Here is a 15304-nt window from a genome sequence, read left to right as displayed (position 1 = left end):
TCGCGTACCCAATAATATAAATGTACTCACGGTTTGCACTTTTCACTTAAATCAACTTTCCACCTTGATCTGTTGTGACGCGCTGCTTACGCCCTCTCCGCTGTCCTCCTCTCCTGGCAACACACCTCCTAGTGTATTCAGCTTGGCTCTCGCTAGATGGCGCCACCGTCGCTGTTGCTCTGCCAGCCAAATCGATCCCTCCGAACAGCAATCCACTGCTACTATGGGGTCGATGCGAAGAGTAGCTCTGCTCACACGCACTGCACTACAAACACCGTATCCGACTCGATGGACCATGAACAAGGTTGTACCAAGGGTCCTTTTCGAAATTAAAGCCGTTTGAACTTTAAACAACTATAATTATCTCCCAAACAAGTCTCACAAACAAGATATAAAAATACACACTTGATGTTCTAAGGCAAACAGTCGTTAGCTAGTTTGAGCAGGTGACAGCGCCATCTCTCGGTGCATTTGGAAACTAACCACCACGATATGTGTGATTAAAGTTATGAATTGGACATAGTTGGATACACTATCTTATTCATTCATTTTAAATTTACTCATGTTGCATTAATTCAAATTTGCTCATGTTGCATTATTAAAAAAGAAAAACTAATATTTGAATTCCCTCAGTGCTGTGGCAAAGATAAGTGAGGAAGTATCGCTAAAAAACAGTCCTCAACCATATTACCATAAGGGTTTCGATCATATGTACCAGCTGTGGACATACTGGATGAGCCAGGAGCCCCACAATTTCGCTGGCTTATTAAACAATAGCAAGACCGACGCCATCTGGATCGTAGAGTTGCTGAGAAAGGTAATTCAGAGTGGTTTAAATTTGGTGCCTTGACCATGATAAAAAAAAATATTATTTACGTATTTATGTACCAAACGGAAGGAAAAATGTTGCGTTAGTATCATCCTAGCCTATATCAGTTTTACTTGAATTCTTGATTACATATTATGTACAGTCAAGGAATTTAATTCCCTTCCCTACTAATTTCACCATTCGCAAAAATTGCGCCATGTTAAAGCAATGTAGAGCTCTAGCTAGCTCTTATGGTGACAGATAGCTATACGACATTGAACCTTAGGTGGGTTGGAAGTTAAATTCCTTGCCTGTACCTAAAAAAAGGATATAAGTAGATACAGTTTCCAGATACTCGGACTAAGCAAACACGGTTGGTCGGCTATCATTTGGTTGTTGCATGTTCAGTTAATGCCGTTATTCCCCAACTGGGCCGAAAAACTTACTAAAGAATGGAAGGAAGATCTTCTGGTAAGTCAACTCAACATGATTTGCAAGCACACTACTGGATGAAGTTCCCCACCGGCATAAATGAATACCAAATTGCATGTGTCCTTCTTTGTTGCATAAACACACTCGTATTTGATTTTCATGAAGGGGTTTGTTCATTAAACTCTTTGTTACACTGTCTATTGCATACTTATGGCGTTACGTTGGCTTGTGACAGAATAAACTGGGCGACAACGGAGTTCTGCTACTCCCGAGCGCGCCGCAAACGGCCCCGTACCACTACTCTTGTTTTCTGCAACCCTTCAACTTCTCCTACTGGGCGGCTGTCAACGTCCTGAAGTGTCCTGCTACTCAGGTAAAATAAACATTATACAGACACATATATACTATATACCTACTTATGCTAGGTTTTTATAAGATTGTGCAAAATTACAAACTACCTATGACCGCTAACTAAGTGCCACCTTGCTTTGAAAATCTCGTTTTCGTTGATTAAAAAACTGAGCGGCCCACTAACTCATGTTGACCAGTCATTTAACCTGCAGATAATAAGTCCTCGGGTCGATTTAGAAAATAAAAACATTGTCAACTAATTTTGTGGCAATAGAGAAAACTCTTTAGATGAGGAGGTGGATATTCATATTTAAGAATCAGTAAACTTGTTCTCAGGTGCCTATGGGCGTAAATAGCCAGGGTCTCCCTATCGGTATCCAAGTGATGGCAACGCCGTACAACGACGCGCTATGTTTGACGGTCGCGAAGTATTTGGAAAAACAGTTTGGAGGAGCAGTTATGGCTTGTAAAACGTAATAACCGTATGAATGACTACTGAAATAGGAACTGTGGCGGCTATCTTCAGATAAAACGTGCAGTATTAAAGTTAAGGTTTTCTGACCGTTTAGTCTTGCGTACTCGGACGCGACCTCAAGTATGGAGTCGCGCGCTACATCGCAAGTCATGCTAAGCGGTCCGATCTACATGGTATAATGATACAAGGATATGCCGATTTAGATCGCGCTGTCATACTTATTTTTCTAAGTCAGTTTCGGGTAAGGGCGGATTCGCACTTCGTCCGATCCGAATCCGTGAAAATATGGTCCGTAGTAGCCGTAGAACTATTTATGGTAAGTTACGCACTAGACTAGATCCGAAAGAAATCGGATGACGGAGATCGGATCTAGTGCGTAACTTACCATAGAAATAGTTCTAAGGCTAGTACGGACCATATGTTCACGGGTTCGGATCGGACGTAGTGCGAATTCGTTTGTTCGTTGATTTAGTTTTTTATTAATAATAATTGCACAAGATTTTACACCAATTCCCTGTGTCGTAATGTGAACTTAATTAAACGGCTTGCGAGACTATGCGGTTGATTAATGCGTTTATACTAGACTACTACAATGTATGGGTCTATACTAGTTATAATATTAAAGTGGTAGATATTTTTATTACATACTTACCTATAAATCTAATCAGAGTAATTAAATACTTTTTCTCAAATGTTATGTTCCTTATCCTCCTAAGACCCTGAGTACAAATTTTTGTACATATTCCAAAATCTATTTTGAACTTTTATTATGTAACTAAGGGTTCCAAATTCAAAAACAAAACAATTGCTTCCGGGTCTCAGGAGGCTATAATAGGCTGCGAAGTATGACGTTTCAGGTGCGGCTAGGACAAGAGGTCGTTCATGGAATTTCATATAAATTTTGCAGGCCTAGGCCGGCAAAGTCCTCTTATTTTCTTTTTTTGCGTTTATTATTATTATTTCAGGGACTTTTAAAGGGGAACAAAAAAAATATCATTTTGGCGCTACGACGCACGGTTTAGGAGATACGGACCTATACAGATTTTTGCATGACTGAAAAAAAAATCTTTATAGGGATGTACCTATCTCCTAAACCGTGCGTCGTAGCGCAAAAATAATGAAATTTTTGTTCCCCTTTAGGAAACCTCAAAATGATAAAAAAAACACAAGAAACAAAAAAAAAGGAAAAAAGCGTAATGACGTGCGTCGTAGCGCCAAAATAATAAAAATTTTGTTCCCCTTCAATACCCCACGCCCTGAATAACCTATCACATTAGGACATGAAATAATCCATCATCATCATCCTATTTTTATTATTATTTCATTACATGTTTGAGCGGGAACTATGGGGTTGCCCGCCTCAGATCTATCCGGCCGAGCGAACAACCCCTTTCGTCCCGGCCTCTGTAGTAATGTACCTACTAATTATTATAGTACATTAATAGCAATGTGCCTATCTGTGGTCATGGGCGATATAACTGACAAGTAAGATAAAGTGTTAAGGAATAATAAAATTCAAAATATGTATTATAATTTATTAAATAATTGTCTCGGAACTTTTATAGACACTGGGAGGGACATAACAATAATTATTATAATATATTTTTCATTGCACAATGGTTGTAAATATTCTTAGACCTGATCTACACAAGACATAAATTTTACACAATATAATCCAACAAAATAATCAAATTATACAGTTATTAATTACATGTAACACAATGCTAAGTTCTAACATTCATGTATAATATGCAACTAACATCACTATACGTTAAAAATGCTATTGATAATACTATACGATCATTTTACTAAATACTAGTCAATAAATAAATCTTATTAGAACACAGATTTATAAGGGATTCCTTTAATGGTTAAATCCTGAATTTTCAGTGTTGAAATTGCCATATTCTTTGATTACATATGCTGTTTTTTGTCTGAACTCGAAATTTTTTGTTTATATTTAACGTAAATTTAAAAGTGGAAAAATTACTGTCTTGGGTGAGACTTGAACTCACGGCCTCTGGATCGATACTCCAGCGCTCTGCCATCTGAGCCACCAAGACCTCAGCTATAGGCAGCAAATTTTCCACCATATGGGTCTAGGGGACCCTAGCGACATCTACCGTAAGAACGTGACACTTCTTAGATGGCTTCTGGAGTTCAAGTCTCACACAAGACAGTAATTTTTTCAATTTTAAATTACTATTTTTAAAATTACTGTCTTGGTTGAGACTTGAACTCACGGCCTCTGGAGTTCAAGTCTCACCTATGACAGTAATTTTTCCACTTTTAACACATTCACTGCCAGACAAAAAACGGCGCACTACCCCAGAAACCGGTGGTCTATAGCTGCGTACAAAACAACCCGCCCAGCGGGTTGTCCGGCATCTGAACAAAGTTCACGAGCGCCCACCAGGTGGGTTCCCGGCAGTGAATGTGTTAAATTTATTCTAAGCTTAATAGCATCGTTCGCAGACGTTTCTGCTTCTTAAAAAATAATCTATATTTAACGTATTTTGGTGCCTTTGCCAGTTGCATAGTAATTCCAAATTACAGGCATGACAATATTTTTATGTAAGATTATTTTTAGTATCTCAATCAGTTCAAGAATCCCAATGAACAGCGAAGTTATAAAAACAATGTCAACCCTCTAAACGCCAATGATGCCGAAAGTAGTTATAGCTGGCGTTCGTACCACATCGCTAAAACTCCAATAAGTATTTACGGCATATGGCAAAGAAACTGTCTTGTAGTAGGTACAGAGATGTTATTATAAATGTGCCATGCCAACAGACGGTGTAAGGGTTAAATATATTGTAATAAATCTCGGCAAGTAAAACCAATTCAAAATATACATTCAAATGTGTTTTGTTCCCCTAATGGCACATATATACCACACCAATACCCTCTGTAAATATATCTACTCGTATATCCCTTTTATCCGGTACGTAAAAATATGTATACAATCAGCATTAAATTCTCGGTTCATATTCGTGGCTTTAAGGGCGATTATCCACCAGATATGAGAGAGCTAGCGAAGTTGTAAGAGAATACCCTCCTATTGGTGGATTTTCCTCGTCTACCGTTCCGTTACTTTCGTTACCTGACTCTATTGAATTACACTTAATGTGTCGTTACAAGAAAAAAGGAACCATGGGAGAGCTTCGCGCTTACACCATTATTAATTAATATGCTTCGCATTTGTATTATGAAGATACAAATACGAGCCACCGTAACGTAAGCGCCAGTTACTTCAAAGTCCCTTTTTAATCAGCACGACGCTAAAGGCTATCAACTGATGCGGGTAACCATGTTTTATAAATAAAGTTTTACCTCGTTACTTATAATACTTGATAGTTTTTACTCGTAATATACAGGATACCTCTGGCCACAAAACTTTACCTTATGGCAAAGTAAAACTAGAACAAGCTAATTCGCATATTTAACGTTTAAATATCAGAAATATCTCGTAAAGGTGTAAACAGCATCAAATTTAACAAAGCATTGTTAAACGTTTTGGAAATCACATAGATATTTGTAAACAGCAAATGGTCAGTTATGATTGTTACTGTTAGTGCCTAAATTAGAAGATTTCCTGGCAAATAATTTTTGTCCATTAATTGTGACGGAAACACACCGCAGTATATCCACCATTTGTGCGATTGGAAACGAGATCAAATTTGGTTCATTATTTTACGAGAACATAGTATTAAAACGATTATAATGGTGGATATGCTGAAGCATCAATGTACCTAATGAAGATTATAATTATGTAAGTGGCAGAAATGTGCAGTGATTAAACTAAGTGTAAGTGTATTGAGACCTGGACTAATTAGGCGAATGGTAAGGGTTAATCCCACCTGTTATCTATAAGTTGTAATAGCTCGTAACAACTGGGATTTTTATTGACTGTTACTGCCAAGAACATCTCAGATAGTCTTATTTATTTATTTAAATACAGATTTTTTTTCCGCAGCTGTTACCAGCGGTATAAACTTGGTGGTAATTAGGCAATACTCCTGGTACCGAGTTTGTATGGCGAGAACCGGGGATTCCCGGTTCCGGTACTGTTTGTATAGAAAACCAGTACCAGGAGCACTCTCTAGTGGTAATACTGGGAATAACCCAATGGTAACCTTTACGATGGCTACCACGATTAAGAAATATTAAAATACATTAAACTACGTAGGAACAATTTAAATATATTACAAAGCTAAACATAATAAAATCGTTCTTCATTTTCAGTTGCGTAGATCATTTGATATTGATTTTCATTTTCATTTCATTTTCTTTATTTAGAAACAAACAGTCTCTTATATTGATACGAGACCACACCACGTTGAATTATGTTTCATCCATATTATTTTTCCAGGCGTAGAATACATTTCAACCAAGTGGGCATCAATAGAATTTATACCTTAGCACTTATATTTAGGTAAAAATTTCCCACCGAGGGTTCCGTACTTTTTAGTATTTGTTGGTATAGCGGCAACAGAAATACATCATCTGTGAAAATTTCAATTGTCTAGCTATCACGGTTCATGAGATACAACCTGGTGACAGACAGACGGACGGACAGCGGAGTCTTAGTAATAGGGTTCCGTTTTAGTACCTTCTTTGGGTACGGCACCCTAGAATTTCACAAAAAATAACTCTCTCTAAACCACTCTATATTGGTACGGCATGGAAAAGGATTAAGCAGTTTTTTTTTTAAATTATTAAACCCCTCTATTTTTTACATGTTTTGTTAAACCAGAGAGTAATATTGCTAACTAGGATTTGAGTAGAGAAGAGTAAATTAATAAAGAGGTTAAGCCTTCATACAACGCTACGTGCCTCATAGACATGAATGAAAAAAAAAAACAACGGGTTGCACTCCGGGAGTTTTCAATCTGACGGTCACGTGACACCTGACGCCCTGACGCGAGTTTAACATTTTTTCCCCATCACAAAAAGTGCACAGCGCCGCTAAAGAAGTTTTCACTTCAAAAATATGTCCCAGACAGAATCCAGTTTAAATATAAGATCCTCGCTATAGGCTATATGAAAATTGTATCAGGACTAGAAGATTAAGTATTTCAGTTTTCCCATCTGCATTACCTTTTGACATTTAAATAAGTTCTGAATGAAACTCATTATTAATCATTTAATTCATATTGCACTTCATAACTATATTAACAAATGTGTCGTTCTCAGTCAAGTCTAAACTCGCATAAATATGCATCGTAAGTTTTGCCAACCAAAAAATTATACCTTTTGCTAGAAATCATCATAAATACTGGCAGAATGAGTAAGTCACATAACTTGATTAATTATAAACAATCTTTAAAAACGATTTCCTTTTATAATTTGTCATGGTTCTATTAAAATAAGTTATTTTTTACTGCGTGTAGTATACTTTGTAGTAAAGAGTTTTTGATCGCCATAAGCTGTATGTGTTGTCGAATTTTAGTAGATAGACTCCTTCGCCGGGGTACGTATGCGAACCAGCGTATACCTGAAATTGTTAGGGACGTCTAGTAATATCATATAATTATATATTTAGTCAAAAGCTAGCTGCGACGACGAGTGAAGCGATGAGCATGTTAGGTAACCCATTATCCATTACTGATAAGAGGCAGTTTGTTTGATACAATTTTTTGATGTAACATTTTCGTTTGATGATACAACTGTGCTGTAGTCACGTCTAGACTTTTGGATTTTTGGGACAAAAGGAATGTTTTTAATTGCCATCGCATTTTTTCCGTATATAAGAAGCGTGCACTAACAGTAGGGTGAAGCATAGCAGCCCTGTGTTTATTGGAGCAAAGTCTAAATGTCAATTTGAAAGACCCATGGACTTTTCAATGTAGGGACCAGCACCTCCTTATTCGCGTGAAGTATCAGTTTTCGATTTAGGTCATGAGATGGCAGACCCTCCAACGCAACGACCCGTTACCGTCACAGATGTTAGTTAGCATACAGTCAGCATCAAACAGATAGTGGCGGCCACAGTGGCCAAATATATCGTAAAATACCTTTGATGTCACAGAAATAAGGATGTGTTCCGATTAGGCTTGTGTAGTACATTTAATAAAGTCAAAAAGACGCAATTCCTTCCGCTATACTAGACCGAACTATTCCCAAATGATTATGCTCTTAGTACATTTTAGTACCCTTTACGTAAAACTGAACCAGAGCAAGCAGTGGCACTGATAACAAGGCGATCCGACACAATTAACGCCTAGCGCGTGCGTAGACGACTGAACGGCTCTCGGCTAATATGAGCGAGACAGCACATAGCCGTCACTCCGTTCTAACTGCACGGGAGTAAGCGAGATAACAAATTTTGAATAGTACTATTTTATAAAACGTCCGCACTAGGGATTGCAAACCGGATTGATTTTCAATCCGGCCGGATCCGGCCGGATTTTGGTCATAAACCGGCCGGATCCGGCCGGACCGGATCCGGTTTGGTATAGGGATATTAAAGTTAATTAAATGATATATTTTTTTAGTTTTTTGCGTAATACGTATTCCTAAATCTATAATTTGAAGTTAATAAATAACTTTTTAACAATAAAATGGAACTTAGTAGTAAAAAGACTATAAAGTGTTACAATGTCTATATCAGTTTAAAAACAAAATATGAAATCATTTATTATATTTAACCATTCACAAGTGCTCAAATTTTCGATTACAATTATAAATTTGATTAGTTTCCAAAGCCCGATGATGGCATGTGGGGTGGGAATTGGAACTCCTTGAGAGGACAGGTTTTTGTAACTATTATTTGAATGAATTATTTGTAACGTTAGCATCCATTCTAGTAAAAAAAGAAGATATTTTACTTTTAACCAAAATGATATTAAATGTGCTCCAGTATTATCTTGTACGATTTTTTTTGTCCGAGAATGTAGCAGACTATATGATTTAAAAAAAACAACTTTTTTTTTATTTACACGAAAGTGTATTGGTCAAAACAATGTGAAAAATAAAAGAGTGTAGGATTGAAAACCATCGCGGAAAGGGAGTCCCTAAGAAAAGTTACTTGGATCAAATAAAGAAATAAAGAAACACGTAGAGTAGCATGACCAGGAGATGAAGATTGAATGTAAAGAATCAATATTTTATCATAATTATAATATATATATATATATATATATATATATATAATCGGAGTAAATTATATATCATATATTCATTCACACATATTGATGAGCCCAACTCTAGTCGGTAGAGTACCGCCGACTTAATTCTGCTCATTTGTTTACTATTAATCTCCTATCACAACATTATGACACAATATTAACCTTCTCCTTAGCATAAATTACAAATGCCTTCCATGGCATCTGCATCCTTTAATTTTTCCTTCTATTACAGTATTTCTGTAATCGCCATATCGTGTCACCAACACGAAAGAAGAAGCAATCCTCTTCTGTTCCCATTTATAGTCATAATAAATATATAAAAATATCTTACTAAATCCAAACTTTTTTATTCGTTTTATTTTCTGTTTAACTTCATACCTCTCACCCGTCGCCATTTCCTCGTCTAAAACGCACAGCGCGTGCTGTATTTAGGCGTTTTTTATTTTACCGGATCCGGCCCGGATCCGGTGATTTATACCGGATCCGGTAACTCTTCAAAAGTGCCGGATCCGGCCGGATTACCGGATCCGCCGGACCGGATTGCAATCCCTAGTCCGCACAAACCATTCCGTGACATTATTATGCTGTTTCTCTCAATGTACTACTGTACTAGTTTGAAGCGATCTTTTTAGTGAACGAGCACGCACAACTCTAGTTCCGATATGTTTGGGCACATTGGCGGTCACTATTTATTTGATGGTGCCTGTACCTACGGTTAGTGTCCCTATCTTAAATGCTAACTGACCTCAGTGTGGCAGTCCCGGCGGAAGATGGGCACGACGATGCTGACCGGCGGCCGCTGCTGCTGCAGCGCGCGCCGCTCCGGGCCCACCTCCGGGTCCAGGCCTCCCTCCGTCACTGTGTATTCTCAAAACAAAATAGTACATTGTGTAACAAGAGCAAAAACAACCCATTTTATGGGAGGCGATTCATCGGACGACGAACTTTATATATAATAATTAAATTTGTTTACTACCGTTTCTGCAGCTTTTGGAGTATTTAGGGAACATTTTCATATGATTACTGTATTATACTATGTCTAAGCAAATTAGATTTTAAAGACAAATTTTTGTTGAGTTCGAGTTCTGACGATGGAGTCCATGAGGAATCGAGGGAACTCCTCAAATGTAAAAGGCATATATATAGTGATCTTAGTATTTTCATCCTTAATCAAGTACATTTGTAGAAGTGACATTTGATGAAGTGGAACTGCTGAAGATGAACAGAACGGAACTCTTCAACGATGCATAGTTCACATTTGGCAATTTGTTCTCTTTGCATGTTTGTCAAGCAGTTAGGTTTTCAAGGGACATTTTTATATTTCTATCCTGTTTTTTTTTTATAATTATCTGGTGCTTTATTTCATGCATGGTGTGAAATAATTTATTTTTAATACAGTCAAATACCCTATTGCGGGTATATTACCAGTCAACCATAGAGCAAATCTGAAATGTGTCAAGGTGGGTGCAGTGACAAAAAAAAACATGTTACCTCCTTTTCTACATAATTAGGCGTAGGACGCTGTCTTTTTAATTTCATTATATGAAATCAAAAATCAACAATAATCGCTCTTTCACGTCTACCTCATAGAAGTCGGTTTTTTTTCTTAAAAATTATACAGTTATTAATTGAACCCTGTATATATGACTAATATGACGTTAAGGCTATCACTTAAACGGTAGGTTAGCTTGATTTATATAGGGGTCAATAATGTTGTAGCAAACATTTAGAATTATTTTATTTCGGAAACATTCCTTACCTTCATCTCCATAACCGTCGTCATCGGCGTCGTCTTCGTCATCGCTCTCTGAGACGTGGACAGTCACTTCGCTCGTTGGCGATTTACTCCACTCGAAGTATAAACCGAAACCTGGAACCACGAAATTAGGGAATATGTAGATGTTCAAATCACAATTAAAAAAAAAACGCTTTTGTAGTTCAATATGTGAATTATTTTATTTAAGCTAATAAATTATATTATAAAACCATTAAATGATGATATGAATCTATACTTTAAAAATAAGGTGCCTAATCCTGTACTTAGAACTTACGGATGTTTTTAGTAATATGTACAACTAACAGTCAGTTTTAATGTTTGATATATATTGTTGAAATCTAAGAAGAGTATATTTTTTACTAGGATTCTTTTTATATTTGAGGACTATGCTGTGCGGATTTGTACCAACGTTTGTTGCCATTTGGTATAAAACTTTGCATCGGTATAAAAATTAAACTTTCATGGGACACCAATTACCCGAATACACCTTAGAATAGATACCTATATCATAGTTGTCGGTGGCGAACTCCCAGCAGAGGCACTTGGCGCGCTGGTGCGTGGGCACGCGGACGGTCACGGTCTCGCCGTGGCCGACTGTGAGCCGCCCGCCACCCGCGCGGGCCGACTCTTTGAAAACGCTTATTTCGCCTCGCGTCCACATGTTCGCTTCTTCTACGGGCGGGAATATGTCTGTGTATCATTGACACTCAGTTACAACATATAGTATACATTTTTTCCGCTACCCAAAGAGTATTTACATTTACCTATGTTACGTTATTGACATGTAACACATTAGTGTATACGATTAACATTTTGAAAATAATTCGTAGGAAAGAAAGACGAAAAATTAGAGGTTCTGAGCAAAGCTTAGGAGATATCGTCGCGTTCTTTGAATAGCAAATTTGCTAGAAGAAATCCTGCTAATAGAGCACTATTAGTTGACAATTGCGTGATAAAAACTAATGTATTTAGTATAGTGAATGAGAAATATTATAAAAGCCTCACCATCATAATCTGATTCTTCATCAGCTTTTGTTTCTTCTTTGTGCGCCAAAAGATCTGTTCCCTCGTCCTCAGGTCTGCAAGGAATTAACCGATACATTTTATAATTTCAACATGCATATATAAAGAAGAAAAATTATGATATGTATGAGAGCTTTATCTATTTGTCAAGGTGAGTCCAGACAGGAATAACGAAATGCGACTGGTAAATTAATAATTAATTTAGTACGAAAAATACCGGTAATTTCTATACAAACGTGTAGTGGTTTGTTTCCTAGGTATGTCAAAGGCTCTGAGCGTCACTTGCGCGGTTCTGAGCGTCTGAGTGCGCATCCGCCTTCTCAAGTGGTAACATAACATCTAGTTGTTAGTTGTTTTACAGATGAATGATGAATGTGAGAAAAGAAAATATAATAATAAATAAGCAATAAATTGCTATCGGTAATGAAATGCATGCCAACTTGCCACTATATAAGTTAATAAGATCATGTATGACGAATTAATTCTATAGAACGATTATGATAACACACAATAACAAACATACAAAACTGAGCACTACGATGACATCTAACATACCGAATTTGAGTGGGTTCAGTTTCTGAAGCTACAGATGTATTTCTGAAAAATCATATTGGAATCAGTCTAATCATTTCACCTTAGTCCGCATATTTAGTTCTCGCACCAGGAACCTTGCAAATAGCGACAAAGTTTAGACCAGAGCTATGAGGTAGTGGTGAATAAGGAAAAAATAAACTAACCATTGGTACACCTTATCCCATCGCAAAAAGGAATACAATCAAGCAGATTTAGGTATTTTTTAGTGATAAACCCCAATACAAAATTTCCTATTAAATGAAGATAAGGAAAATATATTTGATATAAAACTGTAAAACACTCACTTATTATCCAGATCCGATGTGTCCCAATCACCGCTATCCTCATTCCTCTCATCATTCCCGTTATCCTTGTCCAAACTGTCCGAGGTCTTTATATTCGAGTTGGCGAGCCTCTGGTCCACCGCCAGCTGCTGGATGTACTGCTGGTAGTGCTGGTCCTGCAGCTGCCTGATAAGGATGGCTTGCTGGTCAAAGTTTCCAGGGAACTGTTGTTGTGCGTATTGTAAGAATTGGTCATATGTTTGGGCATTAAGAGCATCTTTGATTTTCTGACTGTAACAATAATAAATATAAATGATTTTGCAGTACTTTTACCTGAAACTTCCCTTCAGATACAATATCTCAGCTTTTATTTGCTATTTGAGGTGTGCTGCAATAAATAATATTTGTATAATTTATTTAGTAAACAGAGTCATATGAATCCTTATTTTAATATTAAAACAATTTCAATACAAATATATATTTTATAATGTAAGTGCCAGCAAAACCATTTCCTTGAGAATGACACATTTTTACTTACACTTGCTGCTCTTCAGTTAATTTGGTACTTTGTTGCTTTTGTTTCTCTTCTATTATTCTATTTTGGAGATCTGTGGTTGCTTTTTCCTCTATTTGCTTCTTTTCCCTACAAAACATATGATAAATATATAAAGTCTGTTAATTTCAAGGGTGCATTCCTGAGGGCAGACTTGCCTTAGGGCCTGTTTACATATTGATTAGTGTATAGTATGAGTTTATACATTTGCTACTAAATACAAATACTATCTCAATGATTGATTTTCGAAATGTCATTGATATGTCAGAGTTTTTCAATTGTTTAGTGGATTTAAATATAATGTCCTTGTTACAACACTATTGATTACTTTTTAAGAAAAATAAACATAAGATAAAAATTAACTATACCATTCAGTTTCCTTAAATGTATGTACTAAGCTATGCCCTCAAGTTAAGGAGTTTAAAAAAAACACCATGTACAAGTTGTTCTAGTGATAATATGTATTTTTGGTCTACTAATCACTGATCAATTATGTATTGATTAGCCATTTCAAATAAAGCTTGTAAACACTACTAACAAGCTACCTAAAATACTTACTCATGTTGTTTCTTAGCCTCGAAATCCTTTTGTATTGCTTCCACATATGGTTTAAACAAAGGGCATAATCTGTAAACACAAAAAATAAATCATCAACAAACATGAATTGACCATCAAAAAGGGAATATCCTTAAACTGGTTGAGTATTGTTGTTTACCTTTCTAGAGTGTGTAAGAAGCCTGCCATTGCTTGTACTTGAGACATGTTGCCAAGTGCATGCCATGCTGCCCGCCGGTCTCGCCCTATCACATCCAGAACTCCCAATGGTGGAGCAGAATTCAGGTCCAAAGTGCCATGTGCCGCCTGCTGGGTGTAAGCTACAAGCTTTAACCTGTCTTCATAGCTTAGGTGTAGAGCTTTACCTTCCTTATCTAAAAGATAAACATTTATTACCAAACATACAAACATTCATGAAATTTGCTGATGGGATTAAAGATTAGATCAATTAAATAGAATAGTAGAGTAAGTGGTCAAGATTAGTGTCAGCATTCAAAAGATACCAAAATGAAACAATGATCATAATAATAAAAGAAATAGTAACTCAGTAGAACATGAATGTATACGCATAAACGATTAGGCATATACTTGCGCTTTTATCTTTTCAATTAATTGGAAAAGAGAGTTATCACGAACGAGAACGAGAGTTAAAACGAGTATATCAAGAGTGATGTTTGTTATTTCAATTCTGCGAACGTGCAAGATAGAAATAACAATAACGAATTTTTATAATAGTATGAGAACTATGCAGATAATAATATTATTTATACCTTTGTAGAAGGCGAGCCCTTGTTTATACATGTCTTTTAAAGGTATGCCCCATTTCCGTTCTTCACTCTCCATTATACCTTCATCAGTCTCTAAGGGGACCTTTTCTGTGCTGATTCTAGGGCTGCTGTCGGTTTTATTAGCCATTTTTGTTCAAGAAAACTTATTTAATTCGATTCTCAGATTTTGCGAATCGTCTGACAGCTCATGGAGCCCCACAACAGTGACGTGCGTGCTAGGACAGTGTTACCAGCGAATGCAATGTTCAATAAGTAAATGTTTACAACGATTGTATCCAATTTAAATAATCGTTCCACATAAATTGATATAATAATATAACATACATCTTAGATAAGTAATATTTTGCATAATATCGGCTTATTAATGTATTATTTTATCGACGAAACCGCTATCAATCACTCGATTTTTTACGTTGACAACCCTTTCAGATGAAATGTTCCAACACTCACAATAGCTGTTCTTTTACAAAGATTTCGTTTATATGTTGTTTGCTCAACTATTTTCTCTCAAAAGCAGAAAAATAAAGCTATTATTAGAATTTAAACATAGAATTT

General features: G+C 36.5%; 2 protein-coding genes across 7 annotated transcripts in view; one reads left to right on the top strand and one right to left on the bottom strand.

Moving 5' to 3' along the window:
* Window positions 1-2758, top strand: part of LOC133525777 (fatty-acid amide hydrolase 2-like) — a 31685-nt gene extending 28927 nt beyond the window's left edge. For all 4 annotated transcript variants that reach the window (XM_061862159.1, XM_061862162.1, XM_061862161.1 and 1 more), the window contains exons 9-12: window positions 634-817; window positions 1160-1279; window positions 1476-1613; window positions 1928-2758. In XM_061862159.1, the coding sequence (XP_061718143.1) occupies window positions 634-817; window positions 1160-1279; window positions 1476-1613; window positions 1928-2068 (583 nt within the window). In that variant the 3' untranslated portion in view covers window positions 2069-2758. The remainder of the gene's footprint in view (window positions 1-633; window positions 818-1159; window positions 1280-1475; window positions 1614-1927) is intronic.
* Window positions 2759-3587: 829 nt separating this feature from the next.
* LOC133525779 (Golgi resident protein GCP60) lies at window positions 3588-15044 on the bottom strand. 3 transcript variants are annotated; one of them, XM_061862164.1, is made up of 11 exons: window positions 14732-14982; window positions 14122-14335; window positions 13965-14033; window positions 13392-13496; window positions 12875-13144; window positions 12552-12593; window positions 11979-12052; window positions 11475-11663; window positions 10956-11066; window positions 9942-10063; window positions 3588-7563 (listed from the first exon to the last, which is right to left on the bottom strand). In XM_061862164.1, the coding sequence occupies exons 1-11, from the start codon at window positions 14874-14876 to the stop codon at window positions 7447-7449; spliced, it is 1458 nt and encodes a 485-aa protein (XP_061718148.1). In that variant the 5' UTR covers window positions 14877-14982; the 3' UTR covers window positions 3588-7446. The 3 variants fall into 3 exon arrangements, with proteins under 3 accessions (XP_061718148.1, XP_061718149.1, XP_061718150.1); XM_061862165.1 differs by having other exon boundaries at window positions 9942-10054; XM_061862166.1 differs by lacking the exon at window positions 12552-12593 and having other exon boundaries at window positions 14732-15044.
* Window positions 15045-15304: the final 260 nt, after the last annotated feature.

This window comes from Cydia pomonella, chromosome 15 (genome assembly GCF_033807575.1).
Source record: "Cydia pomonella isolate Wapato2018A chromosome 15, ilCydPomo1, whole genome shotgun sequence".
Taxonomy (NCBI): Eukaryota; Metazoa; Arthropoda; class Insecta; order Lepidoptera; family Tortricidae; genus Cydia; species Cydia pomonella.
This window is presented reverse-complemented; position numbering and strand designations above follow the sequence as displayed.